We start from the raw sequence: 23,025 nt of genomic DNA, 5'->3' as shown, positions 1-23,025 counted from the left end.
CTGGACCCTGACTCTGCCCACCAGTGAGCCAGCACTAGCCCCAGGGCCCCCTAGGATTCCACAACCAGCTGCCTCATGACAAGGCCCCCCTAACAAGCAGCATCTGCACAAGGCAGGGCCTGACAATCAACAAGGTTAGGGGCCAACCAAACCTACCAGACCACCCACATAGTCAGCCCGCTACAAGAGAAGGACCCATGCAGCCCTCTTAGGGGGAATCCCTAGAGCCTGGGTGACGAGAGGGGAGAGCACTGCTGGGACGCCTAGGACGTCTCCTACAGAGGGCCACTTCTCCAAGGTCAAGAAACATAACTAACCTACCACATACATAAAAATACAAATAGCAATTTAGAAAAACTGAGGCAACAGAGGAACATGTTCAAGATGAAGGAACAACATAAAACCCCAGAAAAAGAACTAAGCGAAGTGGCGATAGGCAAGCTACCAGAGAAAGAGTTCAGAGTAAAGGTGATGAAAGAACTCGGGAGAAGAATGGATGCACAGGGCAAGAAGTTACAAGCTTTTAACAAAGAGTTAGAAAATATAAAGCACAACCAGAGACGAAGAATACAATAACTGAAATGAAAAAAACACTAGAAGGAATCAACAGTACTCTAAATGATAGAGGAACGGATCAGTGAGCTGGAAGACAGAGTAGTGGAAACCACTGCCGCTGAACAGAAAAAAGAATGAAAAGAAATGAGGACAGTTTAAGAGACCTCTGGGACAACATCAAGTGCACTAATATTTGCATTATTGGGGTCCCAGAAGATGAAGAGAGAGAGAAATGTTCTGAGAACATATTTGAAAACATAATAGCTGAAAACGTCCCTAACCTGGGAAAGAAAAGAGTCACCGAAGTCCAGGAAGTGCAGAGTCCCATACAGTATGGGACTGTACCTCTGTACCCAGTGCGGAACACACCAAGACACACTGTAATTAAAATTACAAAAATTAAAGATAAAGAGAGAATATTAAAAGCAGTGAGGGAAAAGCAACAAATAACATACAAGGGAACACCCACAGGCTATGAGCTGATTTTTCAGCAGAAAATCTGCAGGCCAGAAGGGAGTGGCACGATATAGTTAAAGTGATGAAAGGGAAAAACCTACAACAAGAATACTCTACCCAGCAGGGTTCTCATTCAGATTTGATGGAGAAATCAAAAGCTTTACAGACACGCAAAAGCTAAAAGAGTTTAGCACCACCAAACCAGTTTTACAACAAATGTTAAAGGAATTTCTCTAAGTGAAAAAGAAAAGGCCACAACTAGAAACAAGAAAATTACAAAATGAAAAACTCACCAGTAGAGGTGAGCTCACCAGTAAAGACAGGAAACCATCCACACACAAAGCTAGTAGGAAAGTTAAAAGTAGTAAAATCACCTATATCCACAATAAGCAGTTAAGGGATACACAAAACAATTAGATGTAAAATACAATATAAAAAAACAGTAGTCAAGAGGGGAGGAGAGTACAAATGCAGAGTTTAAAAATACATTTGAAATTAAGAGATCAGCAACTTAAAACAATCATGTATATACAGATTGCTATATAAAAACCTCACGGTGGTAACCAGAAACCAAAAATCTGTCCTAGATATACACACAAAAAAGAAAAATTAATCCAAACTTAACATTAAGATAGTCATCAAATCACAAGAGAAGAGAACAAAAGAAGAAAGGTTTAAAAAAAAAGGCAGGAAGTCCTTTTCTCACCACACCCTTCTAATAAATCCAAGTCTCTTAAAGTTCTAGACTTTGATTCAGGATTCAAGGCGTAGAATTTGGCTCAGAATTAAGTCATAGAATTTAATTCATGCAACTTTCTTCACTTGTGTCAGGCATGTTGGTGGGGGTCTTAACAGAAATGGACCACGATGCACTGGGTAGCAATAATATCACATAAAACCCTCCCAAACAAGATGGCACAATACTGATTAACCAGATCAGAAAAAACATATTCCACTGGACAAACCAGTAGACTTACCGGTCTAAATACCACCATTTTCAAACTGCCCATCTTGTGACAGTCCATAACATTTATCAACTCTTTGAAGCCTGAAACCTTATGTATTATTTACTTATTTATTAAATAAACAATTTGTTTATTTAAAAAAAGAGAACAAAAGAAGGCAAAAAAAAAAACCTACAAAAACAAACTCAAAACATTTAACAAGGGGAGTCCACGTGGGCGCCGGTGCGGCAGGTAGCAGCGTGGGGGTCGCCACGGCGGAGCTGCAGCAGCTCCGGGTGCGGCAGGCGGTGGACTCTATGGTGAAGAGGCTGGAGAGAGAGAACATCGGAAGATGCAGGGCCTCATGTTCCGGCGCAGCGCCGGCTGTTGTGAGGACAGCCAGGCCTCCATGCAGCAAGTGCACCCGTGCACTGAGCTCTGCCATGCACCTCTGGCTCCAGCCCAGGCCCTGGTGACCAGCGAGCTGGAGAAGTTCCAGGACAGCCTGGCCCGGTGCACTATGCATTGCAACGACAAAGCCAAAGATTCAGCAGATGCGGGGAGTAAAGAGCTTCAGGTGAAGCGGCAGCTGGAGAGTTGTATGACCAAGTGTGTGGATGGCCACATGAACCTCATCCCAGCCATGACCAAGAAGATGAAGGAGTCTCTCTCATCCATTGGGAAATAGATGTCTGCTATTGGCCATCGGGGCTGAAGGCAGGAATGTATTTAAAAAGAGGAATGGGGATTTGGGTTTTCTAAGGAAAGTTTATGAATGAGGAAATTAAGGATGGCAGCAAGTTTAAGGCCTATGTCACTTGCCTCTGGACACTGGTTCCTTTGTGTTTGAATCCTAGAAAGTGAAAAAACCTGGTGCTAAAATTTGGGTCAGAGATAGCACAGGAGAGTTTTTGTGAGCCTGAATTTCATGTGAATTTCATGAGCCTGAATTTCAAGTGCTTTTCCTGGCAACAGGGAGAGTCTCCCTTGTACCAAACCAGAGCCCTCCAAGGTACCAGATTCTCTTAGTACACAGATACCAGCAGGCTGGCAGGTTCACCTGACCTGCTTATGAGCTGGTAGAATGTGAGGAGAGGTGTTTCTATTTGTTGCCAATCTCCTGTTTACCAGAAGGATCACTACAACATTTTCCGCAAACTAGAAATAAAACAAAATCCATGAGGTCACTAATTTAGAAGGGGAAAGGGGGCTTCTGGGGATTTGTTTTGCTTGGTTTTGTTTTATATACAAGGGCATGAAGTTACTTTTAAGAGGTAGAGCTGGGAGAGGTAGTTTGGATAAAAACTTTGAAAGGGTCCTTGCGGATATTCATTTCTGCCGTCAAAATGTGGATGCACATTTCTTAAAATTCTCACACATGACATCTTTCAGCCTGGAGACCCCGCAAAAATATAGGAAGCGCTATCATACTGGTAGGGGACGCAAACCTTCCCTCTAACTGGCAGCCACGATGAGCCCTGAGGCTGTCTGCAGCAGAGTCAGCCGAGTGACAAGACAATCTTGCAGTGACACTCTCCCTTGAAGGGAAAGGGGATTTCGATTGTGCTATATGCTACTATAGTCAGGAATGAACAGCAAAAGAGGAATTGTTAGCTGCTTAATTAAGAGTTAGGAAGTACTACTGGCTTTGGAAAAATCTGGTTTTCATAAAACAAAGTAGAAAGAAAGCCTAAACCCAGTATTGCTTACTTTGCCCCCTGTAATAACAGGGCTCTGTTGAAACAATCCCTTGGCAACACAAAGGTCAAAAGAGAAAAAGTCAGCAACTTAGGGGCAAGCTGTGACTCCTTTAGAGCAAAACATGGGACAGCCCTACGTTACCAAATACCACTTTTGCGACATGCGTTGTTCTTGCCCCAGTTCTGGCGCCTTATTGTTTTATTAAGGACCTTGTGTTTTTACCAACTTATTACTTGATAATATAGCCTGTCTGTTTGCTGCTTCAAGACTGATATATTTTCCTAGTGGTTTGGTTTTAAAAATAAATAAGACAATTTTTCTTCCAAAAAAAAAACAAAAAAAAAAACATTTAACAAAATGTCAATGAGAACATTGGAGGGCATTATGCTAAGTGAAATAAGTCAGACAGAGAAAGACAAATACTGTATGATATCACTTACATGTATAATCTAAAAAATACAAAAAAACTAGTGAATATAACAAAAAAGAAGCAGACTCACAGATATAGAGAACAAACTAGTGGTTACCAGTGGGTAGAGGGAAGCGGGGGAAGGGCAAGATACGGGTAGGGAATTTAAAAAAAAAAATTTTTTTTTTAAAGGAAAAAAAGAGAGTTGGTAGCTGAGACACACTGCAGCCATAACTTTTAGGCGTTTTTAGATTCCAGTTTGAGGGTGAGGAGACTAACTTCTTCCCAAGGGAAGTGTAAATCTTATGTCTGAATTTGGAGGGAAAAGCCTGCTGATGCAATTTGGCCTTGGCCTGAGGCAATACTACCAGTTATGCCCTCACAGCGTGATACTGGGTGATATGCATGGAGAGAATCTGAGCTATGTTTTATGGTTTACGGTTGGGCAAATTAGGCATTTGACAGGCAAGGGAATATTGTTTGGAACTTTGCTCAATAGGAAGCCATCATTACCAAAGCACCGATGCCAAAGAGAAAGCTTGTTAATTCAGCTTTCCTTGATGGCTAATAACTTGTAATAGTCATTATATGGGTTACTTGGTCCTGCTGGGTCCCAGCATGTAAGCTTCTTTCTGATCAAAGTTACCCCCATGGGTAGGCTGTGGTTAAACGTTTTAATCTCTGTCTCCATGAAGTTCTGTTATCCTAGCCCAGGAGAGTGAATTGACAGTCTCTAACTTCCTTACCTTTTCTTAAACACAAGAATATAATTTTAAGAAACCTTTTGCTTTGAAGTAATTATAGATTCACAGGAAATTGCAAAGATAGTACAGAGAGGTCCCCTGTACCTTTCACTCAGTGTCCCTAAACGGTTACATCTTACATAAATATAGTACATTATCAGAACAAGGAAATTAACAATGGTTCAACATGTGTATACATCTAAGTTTTAAATTTAAAGTATACACAACATAAAATTTACCATCTTAACCATTTTTAGGTATACAGTTCAGTAGTGTTAAGTACATTCACATTGTTGTGCAACCAATCTCCAGAACTCTTTTCACCTTGCAAAACTGAAATTCTGTACCCATTAAACACTAACTCCATAGATAGCTAGTGGGAAGCAGCTGCATAGCACAGGGAGATCAGCTCGGTGCTTTGTGACCACCTAGAGGGGTGGGATAGGGAGGGTGGGAGGGAGACGCAAGAGGGAGGAGATATGAGGGTATATGTATATGTATAGCTGATTCACTTTGTTATAAAGCAGAAACTAACACACCATTGTAAAGCAATTATACTCCAATAAAGATGTTAAAAACAAAACAAAACAAACAAACAAAACACTAACCCGCCATTCCTCCCTCCCCACAGCCTCTGGAAACCAACCTTGTACTTTCTGTTTCTATAAATTGTATAGATGACTTATGTAAGTAGAATCAGACAGTATTTGTCTTTTTGTGACTGTTTTAATTCACTTAGCATAATGTTCCCAAGGTTCATCCATGCTGTACCACGTATCAGAATTTATTTCCTTTTTAAGGCTGAATAATATTCCATTGTACGTACATACTCCATTTTGTTTATCTATTAATCTGCTGATGGGCACTTGCGTTGCTTCCACCTTTTGGCTATTGTGAATAATATTGCTATGAACATGGGTGTACAAATATCTTTGAGACCCTAATTTCAATTACTTTGGGTATTGTTAGGTGCTAAATTGTGTCCCCCTTAAATTCAAATGTTAAAGTCCTAACCCCCAGAATATCGGAATGTGACTGTATTTGAAGCAAATTCCATTTAAGAGGTAAGTTAAAAGTGAAATCTAATCCAATCTGGCTGGTTTCCTTATAAAAAGGAAATTTGGACACACTGAGAGACATTTTCTGATGTGTATACTTTTTAGTATGGTCTTAATATTTTTCATTCATTTTTCTTAAAATTGCCTACACTATTCTTTGAAGTTGCAGTTTACAATAAGTACATTTAGATTGTTGACATCTTCAATTGCTTCTTCCTCATAGACCATAATATTTTCAACTGAGAAACTACTTTCTCTGCAAGTGCTAAGGTACTTGGTAATTTGGGGCAAATTCTAAATGGAGGATATTCTAAAATCTAACACTGTTTTTGTTGTGAAATGTGTAAAATTTCAGCACAAATATTTTCACAGGTACTGTCCCTTTGTTATCGATCCTAGTGCCTTAAGCAACAAAAAGGATTTATAAGACAAAATGTGTCCAATAAATGGTCTCTATAATTCTTTAGAAAATTTTGACAGATTTAAATGCTGCAAAACCATTGGCTGTTCTTGTTCATTCCATTCAGATAAAAAATGTAAAGGCTCTTCTTACAAGTCCAGATGCTCCAAAGCTCAGTTAGAGAATTTAAAAGTTACATCTACATTGTTTGAGCTCTCAGCATTCAATTTGTTCAGTTCCTTCCTTGTGCTTGAAGGGATAAAATTCAGTGTCTTCCTGTTTGGAAGTTTTCTTTTCAATAATTGCAATTCACTAAAAACTTCAAAAGCTGAAGTTTTTGGCACTCTACTCATTGAATAGTTAGATTAACAATTTCCAATTGATTTTGAGCAAAGTGAAACCAAAATTTAGAAAACTTGTTATAAAAATGTTTGATACCATTGCAAGATACCTAGAATGATTTACAAAGTGGTACTTCAAAGTACTACTCAAAAATATTAAAATTCAAATGATGATATATAGTAAAAGTAGAATATAACCATTGGAAAACAATTTTTTATTCAACATCAGTTGTGTTACAATTTTGTAATTCAGGTACTTTAACTGGGTATATATAAATATTTGTTAATTTTTTTTTAACATCTTTATTGGAGTATAATTGCTTTACAATGGTGTGTTAGTTTCTGCTTTATAACAAAGTGAATCAGCTATATGTATACATATATCCCCATATCTCCTCCCTCTTGCGTCTCCCTCCCACCTTCCCTATCCCACCCCTCTAGGTGGTCATGAAGCACCGAGCTGATCTCCCCCTGTGCTATACGGCTGCTTCCCACTAGGTATCTATTTTACATTTGGTAGTGTATATATGTCCATGCCACTCTCTCACTTCGTCCCCGCTTCCCCTTCCCCCTCCCCGTGTCCTCAAGTCCATTCTCTACGTCTGCATCTTTATTCCTGTCCTGACCCTAGGTTCTTCAGAACCATTTTTTTTTTTTTTAGATTCCATATAACATTTGTTAAATTTGATAACTGTTTTATTAGTAAGATTTCTCAGCTTGTTTGAACACAATTATGAACTAGTTTTGTACTATAGCCAATTCTTTGTATATTTCTACTCTGGAGGTTTTGTAATTTATTGAGAACTTTGTTTTTATCACAATACTGTACCCACCAATATTTTCATTTTCATAGGAAAGTTGAATTTTTAAACTGAATTTATAGTATCATTCACCAAAATGGGGTCAGATATTTCACTTTTGACATAATTAACTCCTAAATGCTTTTCTTCAATTACACGAGTTGGATGAAAAATTGAACTACTTTTGAAATTATTTCAATTGATTTTCTATGTGAAGCGTCTTATGACACTGGTATGAAGTTGTCATTATTTTGCACTATTTACAATAGCCAAGGCATGGAATAACCTAAGTGTCCATCAACAAATGAATGGATAAAGAAGATGTGATACACACACATACACACACACACACACACACACACACAATGGAATATTACTCATCCATAAAAAAGAATGAAATAATGCCATTTGCGTCAACATGGATGGACCTAGAGATTATCATACTAAATCAAGTAAGTAGAAAGACAAATACCATATGATATCACTTATATGTGGAATCTAAAATATGATACAAATGAACTTATTTACAAAACAGAAATAGACTCACAGACATAGAAAACAAACTTATGGTTACCAAAGAGGAAAGGGGTGGGGGCGGGGGAGAGATAAATTAGGAGTTTGAGATTAACATATACAAACTACTATATACAAAATAAACAACAAGGACCTACTGTATAGCACAGGGAACTATAGTCAATATCTTGTAATAACCTATAATGGAAAAGAATCTGAAAAAGGATAGATGCGCAGATAGATGTATAACTGATTCACTTTGCCGTATACCTGAAACATTGTAAATCAACTATACTTCAATTTTTAAAAATTGACATTTTAATTATATACAAAATTCTTTTGCTAATGGAGCCAACACGCTAACAGCTATTGCTACATGTTAGTGTACACGTAAGAAAGTTGGACTCAATATGAGCAAAAGTAATTTAGAAGTAAATACACGTGACCTGAATGAAAATTATGCTTCACATTGTGATGTGAAAATGCACCTTTTGCTGCTGCGTGTGTTAAATCATTGTCTTCAGGCATGACATTCTTAAATAACAACTAACTTTTCAAGTGCATGCTGATGCCTTTTCAGCAGATTTGAATCTTCTGGCTTTTTTTTTTTTTTTTCGTATTCTGGTTTTCATGTTAAGAGATTGAATGGACAAACAGACAATGGCCATACCATATATGACAACAGAACTCTCGCCCACAACCTCTGCAGCAATCAGCCCAGAACTGCCAGGACTCAGTCAATGGCTGCCAGCTTCCTCATTTTGCCTCGATTTCCAACTCAGGACCAACCAAAGAAAGCCAAATACACTTCCCAAGCTAAAGGTGTAAGATATACCGCTTCTAGTTAGCATGTCTCCATCTTCCCCATGTCAACAGTTTCCAATCCAAGCATATCTGAAAAAATTTTTCAATATAGAACTTTCCCACCCTCCTATCTGCCTTTGGGTTTCTGCCAAAGGCAGGTGATGGTGGCTCCCCTGCTATATAGCAAGCTCTGAATAAATAGCCTTTGTGCTCATGTAGATGGTCTTCAACCATTTCCACAGTGTGGTCACTGATGTCATGGTGGATGAAATTACCAATGGTGGATGGTAAATGTTGATAACATTTTATGCAAGTTACATATTCTTCATCAACTTTACTGAGAAACAGAAATTCAGTACTTAACTTTTAGTCCTGGTTACTGCTATACAAATCCTTTTCTATCAACCTTTGAATTCTATGAATGATTTTTCACCTAATAGTAAAATTTTCTTCCTGGTATTGAATGGTACCTACTAATTTCTCTAAACATTGATAAGTGGTCACAGCAGAACCTGAAGAATCTGTCTCGTTATGTAACATGCCAAGAAAATTCCTATTTCATGCTTTAACCACTCATCAAGGAAAGACAACCACTTGGAATAAAGAGCCCTCACAGAGAAATGCATTAATACAATGGCTATGAGCAGTAATATACAGGTGGTAAAGGTAGTGTGGATGACAAAAAATACAGAGTTACATTCTCTGTTATCATTTAGAAATGTTTTTTGAAGTCTCTCGCCTTGTTTGGATTTTTGCCAAGGGAAAACATGTAACAGAAAAATAAAAACCCACTACCTTTAAACATCAGTATTTTTGTTTCACTAACAGGTCATCAAAACAGAACCCACTTGTACTGGCAGAAGTGTTCAGATTTCTACTCCTGGTGGTAGACAACAGATGCCACTCACTCAGCACTAACCGTTCCCAGCTCTGGCCTCAGCACAGAAGACATATTCCCTGTCAATTCCGATTTGTGTAAGAATGTCGTTAGCCGGGTGTACAGGCATGTACTTGCTCCCAGGGAGTTTCCATAACATCTCTATATTCTCACTTTAAATAAGAGCTTTATTTCAGATTCATACAGGCTCTTTTGTGGTTTTTTGTGACATTTTCCTCCTGCTCCCCAAGGATGAAATTGATAAGAAGGTACCATTTTTTTTTTTTTAATCTCAATTGGCTCATTTAGGCAACATGTTCACGTGCCAATGAGAATAGGTGAGTTTGTTTAGAGAGGAGGGCTGAGAGAAGGATCTTATGATTGACAAACAACTGGACTTTTCCATTGAAAACAAATATTCTTCTCCTTTCAAGTTAAGTATGTTAGAGGATTCTGGTTTTCATACTGCTTTAAACCAGGGTTTAGCTGAGATAGGATTTTGTTGTTCCAAAGTCAGATCATTTTAGGGCCACCTGAAATTGCTGAAGTCATCCAGGCCATTGCACTAACATGAGTCTAAATTTAAATGATACCTTTAGTCACTCATCATTATAATAGTGACCAGATGCAGTACAGTGTGATGGAAAAACCTAAAGAAGAAGCTAGAGGCAGGCCATCTATGTGGTTTTCTATGTTCCCGCTTTCTCTGTCTTTAGAGGTATGTGCCTTACTGGATGAGTCTGAGAGGAATGGAAGCAACTGATTTCCCCTCCAGTTGTTACCTGTTGTATTTTCCCATTTAACTGAATTAATCATTTTCACGGAAGCCTTTCTTAAAAAAAAGTTTCAAAACAGACTTGCTTGTATGATTCTAATGTAATGAAAAAATTCAGTTATTTTCTTCAGATACTTTCATTTTCTTCTGTCTGCAAGCTCCAAGTGGAGCTGTATTCATTTATTCATTCAATAAATCTTTCATGCATACGTACAATATGCCAAGCGCTGTTTTAGGTAAAGATGACAGATTTGTAAGAGAATCATCTTAGATGTCTCAGCTCTAGCAACTGGCTAAATATTCAATCCCATGTTATTTAACGACAGCATTTAAACTTCCCCCACTTTTGCACTGTGCAACTCACCTCCTCCTGCTTTGTGAATACCACTGGGGTAGGCTGAATAATGGCCCCCGAAGATGTCCTTGTCCTATTCCTCAGAATCTGTGAATGTTACTTTAAATGGCAAAAGGGACTTTGCGGATAATTACATCAAGGATCTTGAGTTGAGGAGATTATCCTGGATTATGTGGGTGGGCCTTAAATGCGATCACAGCGTTCTAATAAAAGAAAGGAGGGAAATTTGACTACTGAAGCAGAGATTAGAGAGATGTGGCCACAAGCCAAAGAATGCAGACAGCCACCAGAAGCTGGAAGAGACAAGGAACAGATTCTCCCCTGGAGCTTCCAAAAGCAATCGGCCCCGTCAACATCTTGATTTTAGCTTTGTAAAGACTCATTTTGGACTTCTGGCCTCCAGTATAGTAAAGAATAAATATCTGTTGTATTAAGCCATTAAGTCTGTGGTAACTTGTTAAAGCACCAGTAAGAAACTAATACAGGTTACAGGCCTAGGTTTTGAGTATAATTGTACTGTATAGAAGTGGAGTCTAGGATGTATCTAAAAGCACTAATGTCATCCATGAGATAGCAGTTTTGCAAATTTCCCCCATTGACTAGAAAAAAGGAAATTTTCTTCTTTTTGGTTCCCCAAATCTACTGAGAAGGCAGTACAATGTGAGACGGCACTTTGGGGATAGGCAGGCTTTTCCAGAATTTGTCAAATTTGAAGCGCGCATAATATACCTGCATGGATTTGTTGTCAGGATTTGTCCCAGATGCTAACAAATGAAAGATAAAGCATCTAAATCAATAACCTCAGGGCTTCTGTTGAGCTGCACCTCACAGGCCTGCAAGCCCTGTACTTGTCCAGACTCAAGACGGAAGGGAGAGGTGGAGTCAGCGACAGAGACACCAGTGGTTTAGTGGACGGGGGTTGGGGTGGGGTGGGGGGGTTGCTTACCTGCCTCAAGCGACGTCCCCGAGGTACCCGCCACCGTGGGCGCAAGTAGCTGCCATCTTTGCTCCCAGAGGGTGGGGGGAGGTTGCCTGTTATAGGCGGAATTGACGTCAGCTTGGCTCATCGGTTACCAGGGAAACTAGCAGAGGCGCCTGCCCCTCACCACGCCTTTGATAAGCTCTCCAGGTGTAGAGACTCTGATCTAAAGATTAGAACAATCACTAGCTGGGGCCTGGGGCATGTGGGTAGGAAGGTCAGTCAGGTGAGTTGGGTGTAGGTGAAGCAGACATTGGTGGAGCAGGGGACGGACTGAGAGCAAGAGTACAGCCATCTTGAGAGGCCTGATCATACAGCTTCTCACATAAGACTAGCTTTAGGCACTTTCACCAATTCAGCTAGACTGTGGAAAAACATCTTTTTCACTGAACAAAATAAAAAAGTTTGGAATGTTTCACTAGGTATCGTGAACTATGTTTGGCAAAATTGTGAGGAATTTAGAAAACAGCTGACCTCTTGGGGCTGATACCATGAATCTGAACATTACTGATGGAAGAAGCCACGCTGGGAATGCCATCCTCCTGTGTGGCCGCCTAGGTAGGTGCCTGCATATGCAGGTACCTCTTAGAAGTAAATGTACAAAATCTAAAGGCTGGTGCACACCTACATTGGTGACACAAGTGATGGTATTTAAAAGCATCACAGGCACCCAGCCTTGGTTTTGTTAATGACAAGGGTCCTGGGACTTATTAATCAATAGAAATTGATAAGAGGCCAGACAAAGAATTCAGTCAAGGCTTTATTGGGACTTGTGCTGTAGCATGAAGGAGTGAAAACAAGGAACAGGTGCCCTTGCTTGCTCCCTGAAGGGGGTCCACCTGGTTCCTTAATGGGATGAGGGTGGGGACAGATAGGTGGGTTGGTCCAGAGAGGTGGCTTAGGTAGTCCGCCTACCCCCTTGGTGGTGCTGTGAGCAGGGATCATTCGCAGTACCCGGCTTTTGTTCCTGGCTCCTCAGAAGTGGCAGTTGGTGTTTGGCCTTTTTGTGTCTCTTTGTTCATAATTTGCCCCAACTGTGCATGCAGGCAGTTATTTTTAGTCCCTTATAGTTTCTTTGTATTCTGTTGCTGCAGGAGACATTTGTCCAGGTGGAGGCACTCCAGTAAAGGGTCCCAGGTCCCAGGTCCAAGCCTATCTCAGTTTGAACATCATTTGCCCAGAATTGTAGCAGGATTAATGAAGAAGCTTCTTCTGTCATTTTCCTTTACTCTGTACATCAAGGATAAATGCCTTTGGAATACTTTAGAGAATTAACCATGGAGACCACACAAAATGACTAGTACATTTTGAAGAGAGTATATTAATTACATAAATATAAATGTGCTTTATTCTACATGGGGGAAAAAAGACTAGAGGAAGATTTAGTAATAGAGGATTGAAAAGACAATATTAAGAAAGGCAAGAAGCTTAAAAAAATAACAACCGGGCTTCCCTGGTGGCGCAGTGGTTGGGAGTCTGCCTGCCAATGCAGGGAACACGGGTTCGAGCCCTGGTCTGGGAGGATCCCACATGCCGCGGAGCAACTAGGCCCGTGAGCCACAATTACTGAGCCTGCACGTCTCGAGCCTGTGCTCCTCAACAAGAGAGGCCGCGATAATGAGAGGCCCGCGCACCGCGATGAAGAGTGGCCCCCGCTTGCCACAACTAGAGAAAGCCCTCACACAGAAACGAAGACCCAACACAGCCAAAAATAAATAAATAAAAAAATAAAAAATCCTTCCCTCTACTTTAAAAAAAAAAAAACAACCAAAAAGTATTGTGATAGCCTATAGAAAATTCTGAGAGATGCAGTGGAGAATTAAGCCTTTAGTGGGGAGAGACTTTGGGAAGAAAGGTTGGATGTAAAGTGGTTTAAATTTTTTTGAAAGAAAAATTCTCATTCTCATATTTGTGTTCCTAGAATTCTATAGATAATGACCCAAGTCTGAAGGGTGGTTTAAAATACTGAGTTGTTAGCACCTGGGAAGTAAACTTTTGGTAAACTTAAAAACCACGGACAATTTCAGTAGTAATTAGGAAATGCTGAGCTTGATCACTGGTTTTTATCCTCAAGTACTTGGCACTTGGATGACCTTGTTTCAGACTGGAGTGCTTCCTGGTAGGAATTTATTTTTGTAATTTTCACTGTTTCCCCCCCAAATTTAGGAAGCCCATCAAACCCATTGTTTAAAGGAAAGAACAACCCTGCTAGCTGAGCCTACACAGAAAGGAAGCAGCCGCCTCAGGCATGCAGCTGTTGACACTGCACAGCTACCCCCAGCCAAGCGGTGGCCAGAGAGGCCTCCGCAGTTCTGAGTCAGGCCAACAATTGGCCGCCAACATTCAACCCTCACTCTCTGACGGCTTTCCCTCTGAGCAGATGAGCTATCACAAACTCAGTTGTATTTATCCCAGTGTGCCGTCCAAATTTTGTACCCAGGAAGCTAAAACTAAACCAAGAAATGACTACCTACAAGCCAGCAATAGTGTAATGTAACTGGGGCTATGGGCACTCATAAGAGGTTAATTCTATGACATGACTTTGTAATTGGACTAGGGAACTGACTTATGGTAGCCGTGATTATATAATCACAGACTATGCAAATAAAAGTTTCATCTACTGTGTCCCTTTGCTTCTTATTTTCAATCTGCTTTCCAGTTGCTTTATTACATACAGCAAGGAGCAGGGCATTTCTTTGACATCTTGAGTTCTTATCATTTTCTCAGTCTGTCTCTCCCTCTCTCCCTCCATCCCTCTGTCCATCTAAGCTAAGAAGTTCTATTGTATATACTTTTCAGAAAAGGACACAAGACAGAAGTATTCCTTGGTGCACTCCTGCCACTCACATCAAAGCTTCTCAGAATAATACTAGGAACACATTTCCCAGAGGGGATATGAGAAGATCATCTCCGTGATTGGACAGTATCGGGAGAGGCTGTGCACCACCCTATAAATTCACCAGAGTGGACCAGGCTGTGAAAAGGCATCAGGGCTTATGTGTTTAACATATTCCAGCAGGATTAAAATAGGTCGACTGTCAATATTTGTTTTAGGAGAAACTGATTTGGGGATTCTAGTGACCCAAACGTTTGGTATATTGCTTTCTTTGATACTGCCTCTGCAATTATTTCTTCCTACACTTCTTCATAAGAAATTAGAGACTTGGAGCTCAAGACTGATAAATCCTCTATTTACAATGCATACAAAGACCAGGATACACTATTACTACTTTATTGGAAGTGCTTTCACTTGTGAAAGAAAATATCCCCTATGAAAACTCTCTTTCTGAAGGGAGAACTTGGATGAGTGAAAGCTAACCCCTAGGGGCTTTCCCCAGAGACCAGCCATGGAAAACCCTGATCTGTGCGATATTGGGTTTCCTGCAGTTCTCATGAACTACAGCTTTACTCCTATAATCTAGAAACAAATAGAAAACTGAAACCAGCTTTCTGAGTCTTTTAATATAAATATGTTCAAAATTCAGAGAAAAGTCCTGTGTTTTGGTGTTTGATTTGAAAACAGTTTCTACATTGTTATTACATGAAAAAAGAGCTGGAAATGTAGTCAGAATAAGCACTCAATCTTCTTTACATGCTACTTGAAGTCTCGCTGGAGGTAAAAATATTTACTACTTCCGTGGAAAGGTCATTAGAACATACTATTCACAAAAAACAAGCCTCTTTATATAGTTTATTTAAAATTTGCTGTTTTCTGTGCTCTTACAAATGTAATGTTCTAGTATACAACATCCATTGAAGAGTACAACTCTTATTTTGAGGTGGCACAGAATCGACAATTTTTTTCAGTGGATAATTACTCTTTCATTAGGAAATTTAACTACAAGCTATTTTTCTGTAGAAAGTTGCTTCAGATTCTATCACTAATATATGATAAAATTTAATTTTTGTATCTCAAAATGACCATATGCAAATGAACAGTACATGACTAATGCCTTTATACCCTCAATTATAAGCACAGAAATTTCACAGTGAAGTTTTTTCCAATAAAAAGTTTAAAATATATTATTTTCAGGGAAGAAGCTGATCTGGATAAAATAATTTGCGGCTAGACCTCATTATAAAAATATCAGTCAGGTGATCAAAGCATGTTTTGCCACAGAATTTCCCTGTGGCTTCCACCTGCCAGGCCCCATTAGCCAATTAAAAAAATCCTCTTCTTAGGAAGGGGGGTGGGGGAGGGAAGGATTGGGAGTGTGGGGTTAGCAGATGCAAACTATTATGTATAGGATGGATAAACAACAAGGTCCTACTGTAGAGCACAGGGAACTATATTCAGTATCCTGTGATAAACCGTAATGGAAAAGAATATGAAAAAAGAATATATATGTATAACTGAGTCACTTTGTTGTACAGTAGAAGTTAAACACAACATTGTAAATCAACTATACTTCAATAAAATTAAAAAAAATAAATAAATAGGGCATTCCTTGGTGGTCCAGTGGTTAGGGCTCTGAGCTTCCACTGTAGGGGGCATGGGTTTGATCCCTGGTCAGGGAACTAAAATCCCACATGCCATGCAGCACCGCCAAAGAAAATTAAAAACAAAACAAAACTCCCCTTGGAGACATAGACCAGGTGTAAATGGGAGTGGAAGGTGGGGCAGGGGAGGTTGACCCTTGGCTTTGAAGAGTAAATTCTGGTTGCGTGGGCTGGTTAGATGCCTCCAGAACACACTTGTAGGGCTCTGGATTAACACAATCTCATCTTGTAGGTTTCAGAGTTCTGCCCTCCCCACTCTTCACCTTCATATGACAGCCCTGGCAAAGGGACAGAAGTCACAAAAGTGAGGAGAAGCCACAAATGGCAGAGTGAGTCACAAGTTACTGAGCTCTAGGCAGTTTCCAGTTCTTGAAATAGACTTTCTGGGTGACTACTTGAATGTCACTGTGAGAAAAACAACAAACAGGGGTGAGGGAGTGGGAGGTTAGGCCAGCGCACCCTCATTGGAGGGTCCCCCGTCAGCCGCACGGTTCCCTGGGGACTGAGGGTGCTTGTTAAAACGCAGAGTCTTGGTCCACACCCTAGATGTATGGACTCAGTCTTTCGAGGGAAGCTCAGGAATCTGAGCGTAAACCAATATCCAAGATAATAACTTGGCCCCCTGGGATCGACCCATCCACCCGCCCCCAAGGAGCATGATCCCCGCTCCACTTAGAGAACCTACTTTTCTTTCCCAGATTCCATTTCTCTTTTATTCATTCTTGCCTTTTCTCTTCATTCGCATTTAATGTCAATCATGCTGTATTTGACAGTCTTTGGGAAGGTGCTTTGGAGAGCAGGATATAAAGAATAAGCTTTCAACTTGCACAGTAGCCAATGGCAAGAAGTTCACTGGATTCCAGGCACTTCATTTCCATTTCTTTTTCAAAATTAGGTTTAGCAACTTTATTTCCAGATGGGGAGTGAGAAGATTTTAAGAGACGGAAAAGCAGCCTTCCTGAGTACTGGAAGTTTCAAATGTTTGTGACCCAAAAGTGGGGCTGGGGAGGCCAACAATACGTAACTCAGCGTAGGCTACTTCCCTTCTCTTCCTCATCAACATGACGTTATTTCAAGAGCCGTCATTCTAGACTCCCACGGCTTTGTCAGGTATTCTTTCATTACAAACAAGAGAAAACCACTTCCCAGGGCTTCCACAGCACTGCTGGCAAGTTCACTGTTACCATTATTTTGGACCCCTAAAAGATGGAAATGAATTAATTAACTTATATGGCTATTTTGATGTGAAAAATAGTTCATTGTTTTCTAAGTATTTCAAATCTAAAGTTTTTACTGGGTTACCAAACCTAGGACTTAATGAGATCTTCTTTCTCTTGCAATATATTATTATTTGACGGTGGATACTGGGGTAGGGGCATGGGAGGGGTTTGGAGGCATACTTCTACCATATGCATACAGCCTTCTAGAAAAATTCCATATGCAATTAATACAAGAAAATACACAGATTTTGAAAAGTGATGAAAGCTGATCAATGATTGCCTCGGGGTGAAGGATGGGGAGGGGGAGGAGAGAGGGATTAGAAAGGGGCAGAGGAAACGATTGGTGATGATGGATACATCCACTATTGTAATTGTGGTGCTGGTGTCAAGAGTATATGCATATGTCAAAATGTATCACATTGTACAGCTCAGATATGTAAAGTTTATTGTATGTCAGTGACACCTCAATAAAACTTAAAAAAAAAAAGTTTCTAGCAGCCACATTATTTCCTAAAGAAATAACTGAATGAAGATAATTAAAGGGGGTGGGGAGTTGCTACCTAGGATAAAAGAAGTGATAGTTTTAGCATTATTCTGTCTTTAACAGTGTTAAGTTGTGCTTACCCCATTAACTAAGAGTAAGAAGAAACAGGTAGAACGCAAATAGGATTATACTTTGCTTTATGAAAACTTGATATTCCTCTTTCCAAAATTGCCCTAATTTATATTTAGAAGGAAGAAATGATAGAAAAAAAATTTTTTTGCAGAAACTAAAAGCATTCCTTTTTTATGTTTTTTCCTACCAATCTGGAGATACCGAGGAAACTAATAATAAATAATTATGGGGTAATTTTTAATCCACGAACATTTAATAGTGTTCCACGGAGCTAAATGCAGTAGTTCTAATATTGATATACTACCCTGCAACTGTGCATAAATGCTGCATATTTTTATAAACACTCAATGACATAGTGCAAAAGAACAGACACGTGTATCCCTGCCCCTCATTATTTCAGGACCAGAGGGAAAGAGAAAATGAATCAAGTAAGATAGTTGTTTTGGAAAACTGAAGTATGCATATGACTGACAGGCCTGTAAACTGGAAATTATAGGGTATTTTAAGTAACCCATGAGAAATAATGACTTAATTTTTAAAAAAGCCAATTAAAAACAAGCAAAATCTGAGAGTAAATTTGCACCCTGAGTAGCAGCATACTGCCACCTGTAAGCTGCCTTAATCATGGGGCTCATTTGCTTAAGATGTTGGGACTGCTGACTCAGCACAGCAATTTTTAAAAAATTCGTTCTTCTTTAGATATCATTTTGGAAAAATTAAAGCTAGTCCTTTCTTAAACAATTTGCCATTTTCTCGAATAGCGAAGGCTGCAGCAAAGGTTTAACAATTCAGTCACAAATGTATGTTCTTACAATTATGTATTAAAGTCAGGTTTAACAGAATGATTCATGTGATATATATTTTAGATGTATCAATTTCACAAAAGAAATTCAATTAAAACTTAGAGAATCTAATCCTAGTTTGATAAGCACTATTTCTAAATGACTGGGAAGCTTTTTGGAGAAAAAAAAGAAAAACCCAAACATTTTAATCCTAGCTCCAATGACACTTTTTCCATCTTTCCTCCAAAAGAATATTTCTAGAGCACAAAATAGATTCATAATTGTTTAATTAGATACATTTTATATATCCTGAACATAATGGTTCCCATAGAAATAAATATTTTGTACACAAACTTTATTTACTTTGCCACAGTCATAATATACCAACTCGAGTCAAGTGCAAACATTTATTACAACCCCTGGTGTGTGAGGAGCTCTGCTCCCACACTTCATTATCTGGATGACAGAGAACAAGATTAGACAAAATGGATAATCCACAAGGTACTAACAAAATGTACATTCGATTATGATTATAAACCCTTCTCCAGCCAAGGCTGTAATCAGAACTAAGCAAAACAGTCGGATCAGTTTCCTCTTTAACTCCGCCCTCCAGTGCTCCTTGGGGGCAGGACCTAAAGTAATGATTGATTAGTGGAATCGCTAGAAGTCCTGGGGCCAGAATAAGGAAGAGCAGCAAAAGGTTTAGAAAATCGACAACGTGGCATCCTTTGTATGAAAAACTCCTTGGTTTCTCTTACCAAAATACATTTGGTAGTTTTTATGTCACATATAATTGATATGTAATATTAAAAGGTATCTCAAATGAGGTTTATTTTTACGACTGCCTGGAATTTAAAGTAACACATGAAAAATAATGACTTAATTAAACAACCCAATAAAATAACAGTAAAATCTGAGAGTGAATTTGCACCCTGGGTAGCAGCATATGGAAGCAAAGTAATTAGTTTCAGGTCGGCCTCTATGCCTGCTGGTGTGTGCCATCGATCTGTTCTGCCTAGCCACGTCCATAGGACCATCATCACTTACTGCTTTCCTTAATGACCAGCTCAAAAACATGAAGGAGCTTACAGTAAATCACAGGGGAGGTATAAAGATATATTAAGTCCACTTCTATCCTAGATTGCTTTAGGGGAAAAAAAAAGTGCCCCTGAAATAAAAAGGTTTATATAAAATTCTAAGAAATAAGTCATGTTTTATCAAGAATGACCTAATATCTATTCTATCCTTTTGCTGTTTAAACTAGTCTCAAAAGCCCCCAAATTATGCAGATGAAAATCCCGAACAGAATAAGTGTCACAATTCTGTAACCATCAAATAAATAAAAAGTGAGAAAGAAATGGGGGATGGGGCCATTACATTGGTATGAATGTTTGATGGGGAGATTTGTGAATCAGGTATTATAGGAGCGTTACCTAAAACTTGAATTGCTCACTTGAACTGGAATTCTAATCGGGATATCAGAATCTCAAAATAAATGATAAATCTGGGATATTATAAAGAATGTGGTGATTTTAATTAATTTGACATTCTTCTCATTCTCATCTTGAAATCCTAGTCAGAGTTTCAGGTTAACTCTGACCAACATTCACCTACCTGATTTGTATGTTTAACTTATTAGGTAGTAAAGGTCCATTCTACTAGTTATTCTCTTTCTTAATTAAAACTCACTGCGAGGTACAGTAGTTGCTTCCCTCCTGGGTCCTCTTTCAGCTGCCTGATTGATATTATCGTCGGTCACCTGGTGCCTTACCTTCCTACTTGTAGTATCTTCCTATTTGTAGTATCTTTATTTGCAGAATTCTTTCCTTATCTTTAGGCTAAAATCTGGAGACGCTTCAGGGAAGTGCTAGTAAATACAGACAAGAAGCACTGTAAATAGTATCTAAAGTTTTACCAATCATGGGAGAACATACTTCTCTGAGGAAGTCAACAAAATTCTAATTACATTCTAATTAAAATTAAAGGCATGTATCTCAGGATGCAGATCAAAGAACGTCAAGATGAATGAGCAGAAAAAGAATTGATAATAAGGGAAATTTTACGACTATGGGGGAAGGCACCCAAGACTTAAAACAGGAATTAAAGACATTGAGACACCGAGGGAGGGTGTTGCTTACATGCTCAGAGCTAGTGATGGATTAGGGAGTTTGCTTGACAATGAAATTTCATTCTAAACCAGTGCATGCTGTACATATAACATATGGACTCAGAAAAAGGAGGAATGAGTTTCAGGATAACTAAAACTTGCTCCACCTAGTGGAGACTTCAGAGTTTTCCCTTATGCTCTCAGCAGTCTTGGTTTGATAGTGGAATAGCCATTATTAGGAATGCTTTGAGTGGGAGAAACAACACTAAAATCAACACCTCATAACAAAATGTAAGATGTTAGTAACCTTGTTATCAGAGCTTAAAATAACACGTAAAATCTGATGGTAAGAGTCTAAGAATAAAAACATAACAGAATAAAATACACGTGATTTTATAATTCTCTAGGAAAATCTCTAAAGAGATTTTTAAAAAAATATATAGGCATTTAAATAGTTATCTATGTGCAGAAACTCAGGAATACTGATGCAAGTTACTACAAAAGCCTCTATATATTAGTGGAGGAAAAAACAAATCCTGAAGTACTCAAAACACATTTCTGTCCCTCACCTCCCCCCATTTTTGTTGGGATGGATAAATTCCTTAGCTTAAGTTTTATATCTCTGCCAATAGCAAGGTAAGTGTTTAATATGTGGTCATGTATCATACAGAAACGCTTGATGAGAATATGAAATATGAATTTGCATAGAACTCATTTAAACATTGCAAATAAGCTTCTAGTGGTCTCTCTTCTGTTCCCAGTGGAATTCCAACAGTGCCAATGGGTTGGGCACAGGATAGATGTGGGTTACACTGTGTTTCACTCAAAATCAGTTATGTTTACAGTACTCCTAAGCCCACAGGCAAATTCCATATGCTTTTTGTTATTTCCTTCCAAAGTTTCAACACTGATGCCGAATGTTCAAATCAAATACGGATACTGCCAAATAATAGGGCACAATGGGAGGTTAGGTGGAAGAGGGATGGTTTATTAACTGTACGCAGGACAGGAAACTGACAAGCAACTGAATACAGAGATCTACTTAGCACACCTTTTCCTTCTTGCCCTTCAGACATATGATACAGTAACCAATATATCAAAGTAAAGCACATGTTGTTTACTTTTTTCAATCCATTTGAGTTAGTCTCACAATTCTTCTGATCCCAGAAAGTGAATCATGCCATGATTCAAAAGATCTGTCCTTCACATAAACCTAGGAGCACACATTTAAAAAATGATTTATTGTACATCTTTGCATTTCTTAAGGCATGAACAATGGCGTACAGATGGAACAGGTTCTGAGAAGCATCACGATGTCAAAAAAGCATCGTCTTTTTTGACAAGGTCAGCACAAGTACACCACATCAAACAGACACACTCGACATCTGAGCTGACTGCTGTGGCCCAGGAGCTCCTGCAACGAGGGGATGGCGCTTCCAGAAAAGGACCAAATGCGTGGTTCGTATGTCATGTTGCTTTAAACTCTCTGGATCAGCTTTAAGCACCAGTTACAGTTTGTTTTTCTTTTTAGACTCTTCAGACCTTGGATTTTATATCCTGCTCCTTTTATTCTGCTTTTCGAGGAGGGTGTGGACTTTTTTAAGGAATATGGTTGCAGCAAAACAGAAAGGATCTGAAAGTGGTTAGGGGCCTTGTCTAATGCACTTCTGAAAGTCCATTATAAAGATGAATAGAAAAGCAAATGGTCAGTTTTCAGTCGACCCAGAAACCACGCGGAGCTCTAAGAAACATAATTGTGCATAGTTATTTATTCATTCAGAGCGTGTTATGTTGGCTAGCTCTATATTCCCAGTTTACCAAAGAACAGGGCTGTCTACTTTGCTAAACCCAGGGTCCTTTCGCAGCTCCCAGTAGGTGTCGTTAGAAACCCAGGCTTCTCTTTGATTGGCATCAATCACTTTTCTGTGAAAGTATAAAAATCAACATTAGACACAAATCTCATTCAGGTGACCTGCTAATTGGACCCTCTCGTGTAGATAAGATGTGTACATATAAGCAGTACTTGGCAAGCCAGTGAGCATCCTATCTGCTGATTGATGATTTGACTATTTTGACTAGAAATAAATTCA

General features: G+C 39.2%; 1 protein-coding gene and 1 pseudogene across 8 annotated transcripts in view; one reads left to right on the top strand and one right to left on the bottom strand.

Annotated features, from left to right (window-relative positions):
* Positions 1-618: 618 nt before the first annotated feature.
* LOC132368784 (protein FAM136A-like) lies at positions 619-2,643 on the top strand (annotated as a pseudogene).
* A 16,455-nt stretch (positions 2,644-19,098) lies between these two features.
* The window catches only part of OSBPL6 (oxysterol binding protein like 6), a 209,861-nt gene continuing 205,934 nt past the window's right edge, over positions 19,099-23,025 (bottom strand). For all 8 annotated transcript variants that reach the window (XM_059928166.1, XM_059928165.1, XM_059928169.1 and 5 more), the window contains one exon: positions 19,099-22,858. In XM_059928166.1, the coding sequence (XP_059784149.1) occupies positions 22,750-22,858 (109 nt within the window). In that variant the 3' untranslated portion in view covers positions 19,099-22,749. The remainder of the gene's footprint in view (positions 22,859-23,025) is intronic.

This window comes from Balaenoptera ricei, chromosome 7 (genome assembly GCF_028023285.1).
Source record: "Balaenoptera ricei isolate mBalRic1 chromosome 7, mBalRic1.hap2, whole genome shotgun sequence".
Taxonomy (NCBI): Eukaryota; Metazoa; Chordata; class Mammalia; order Artiodactyla; family Balaenopteridae; genus Balaenoptera; species Balaenoptera ricei.
This window is presented reverse-complemented; position numbering and strand designations above follow the sequence as displayed.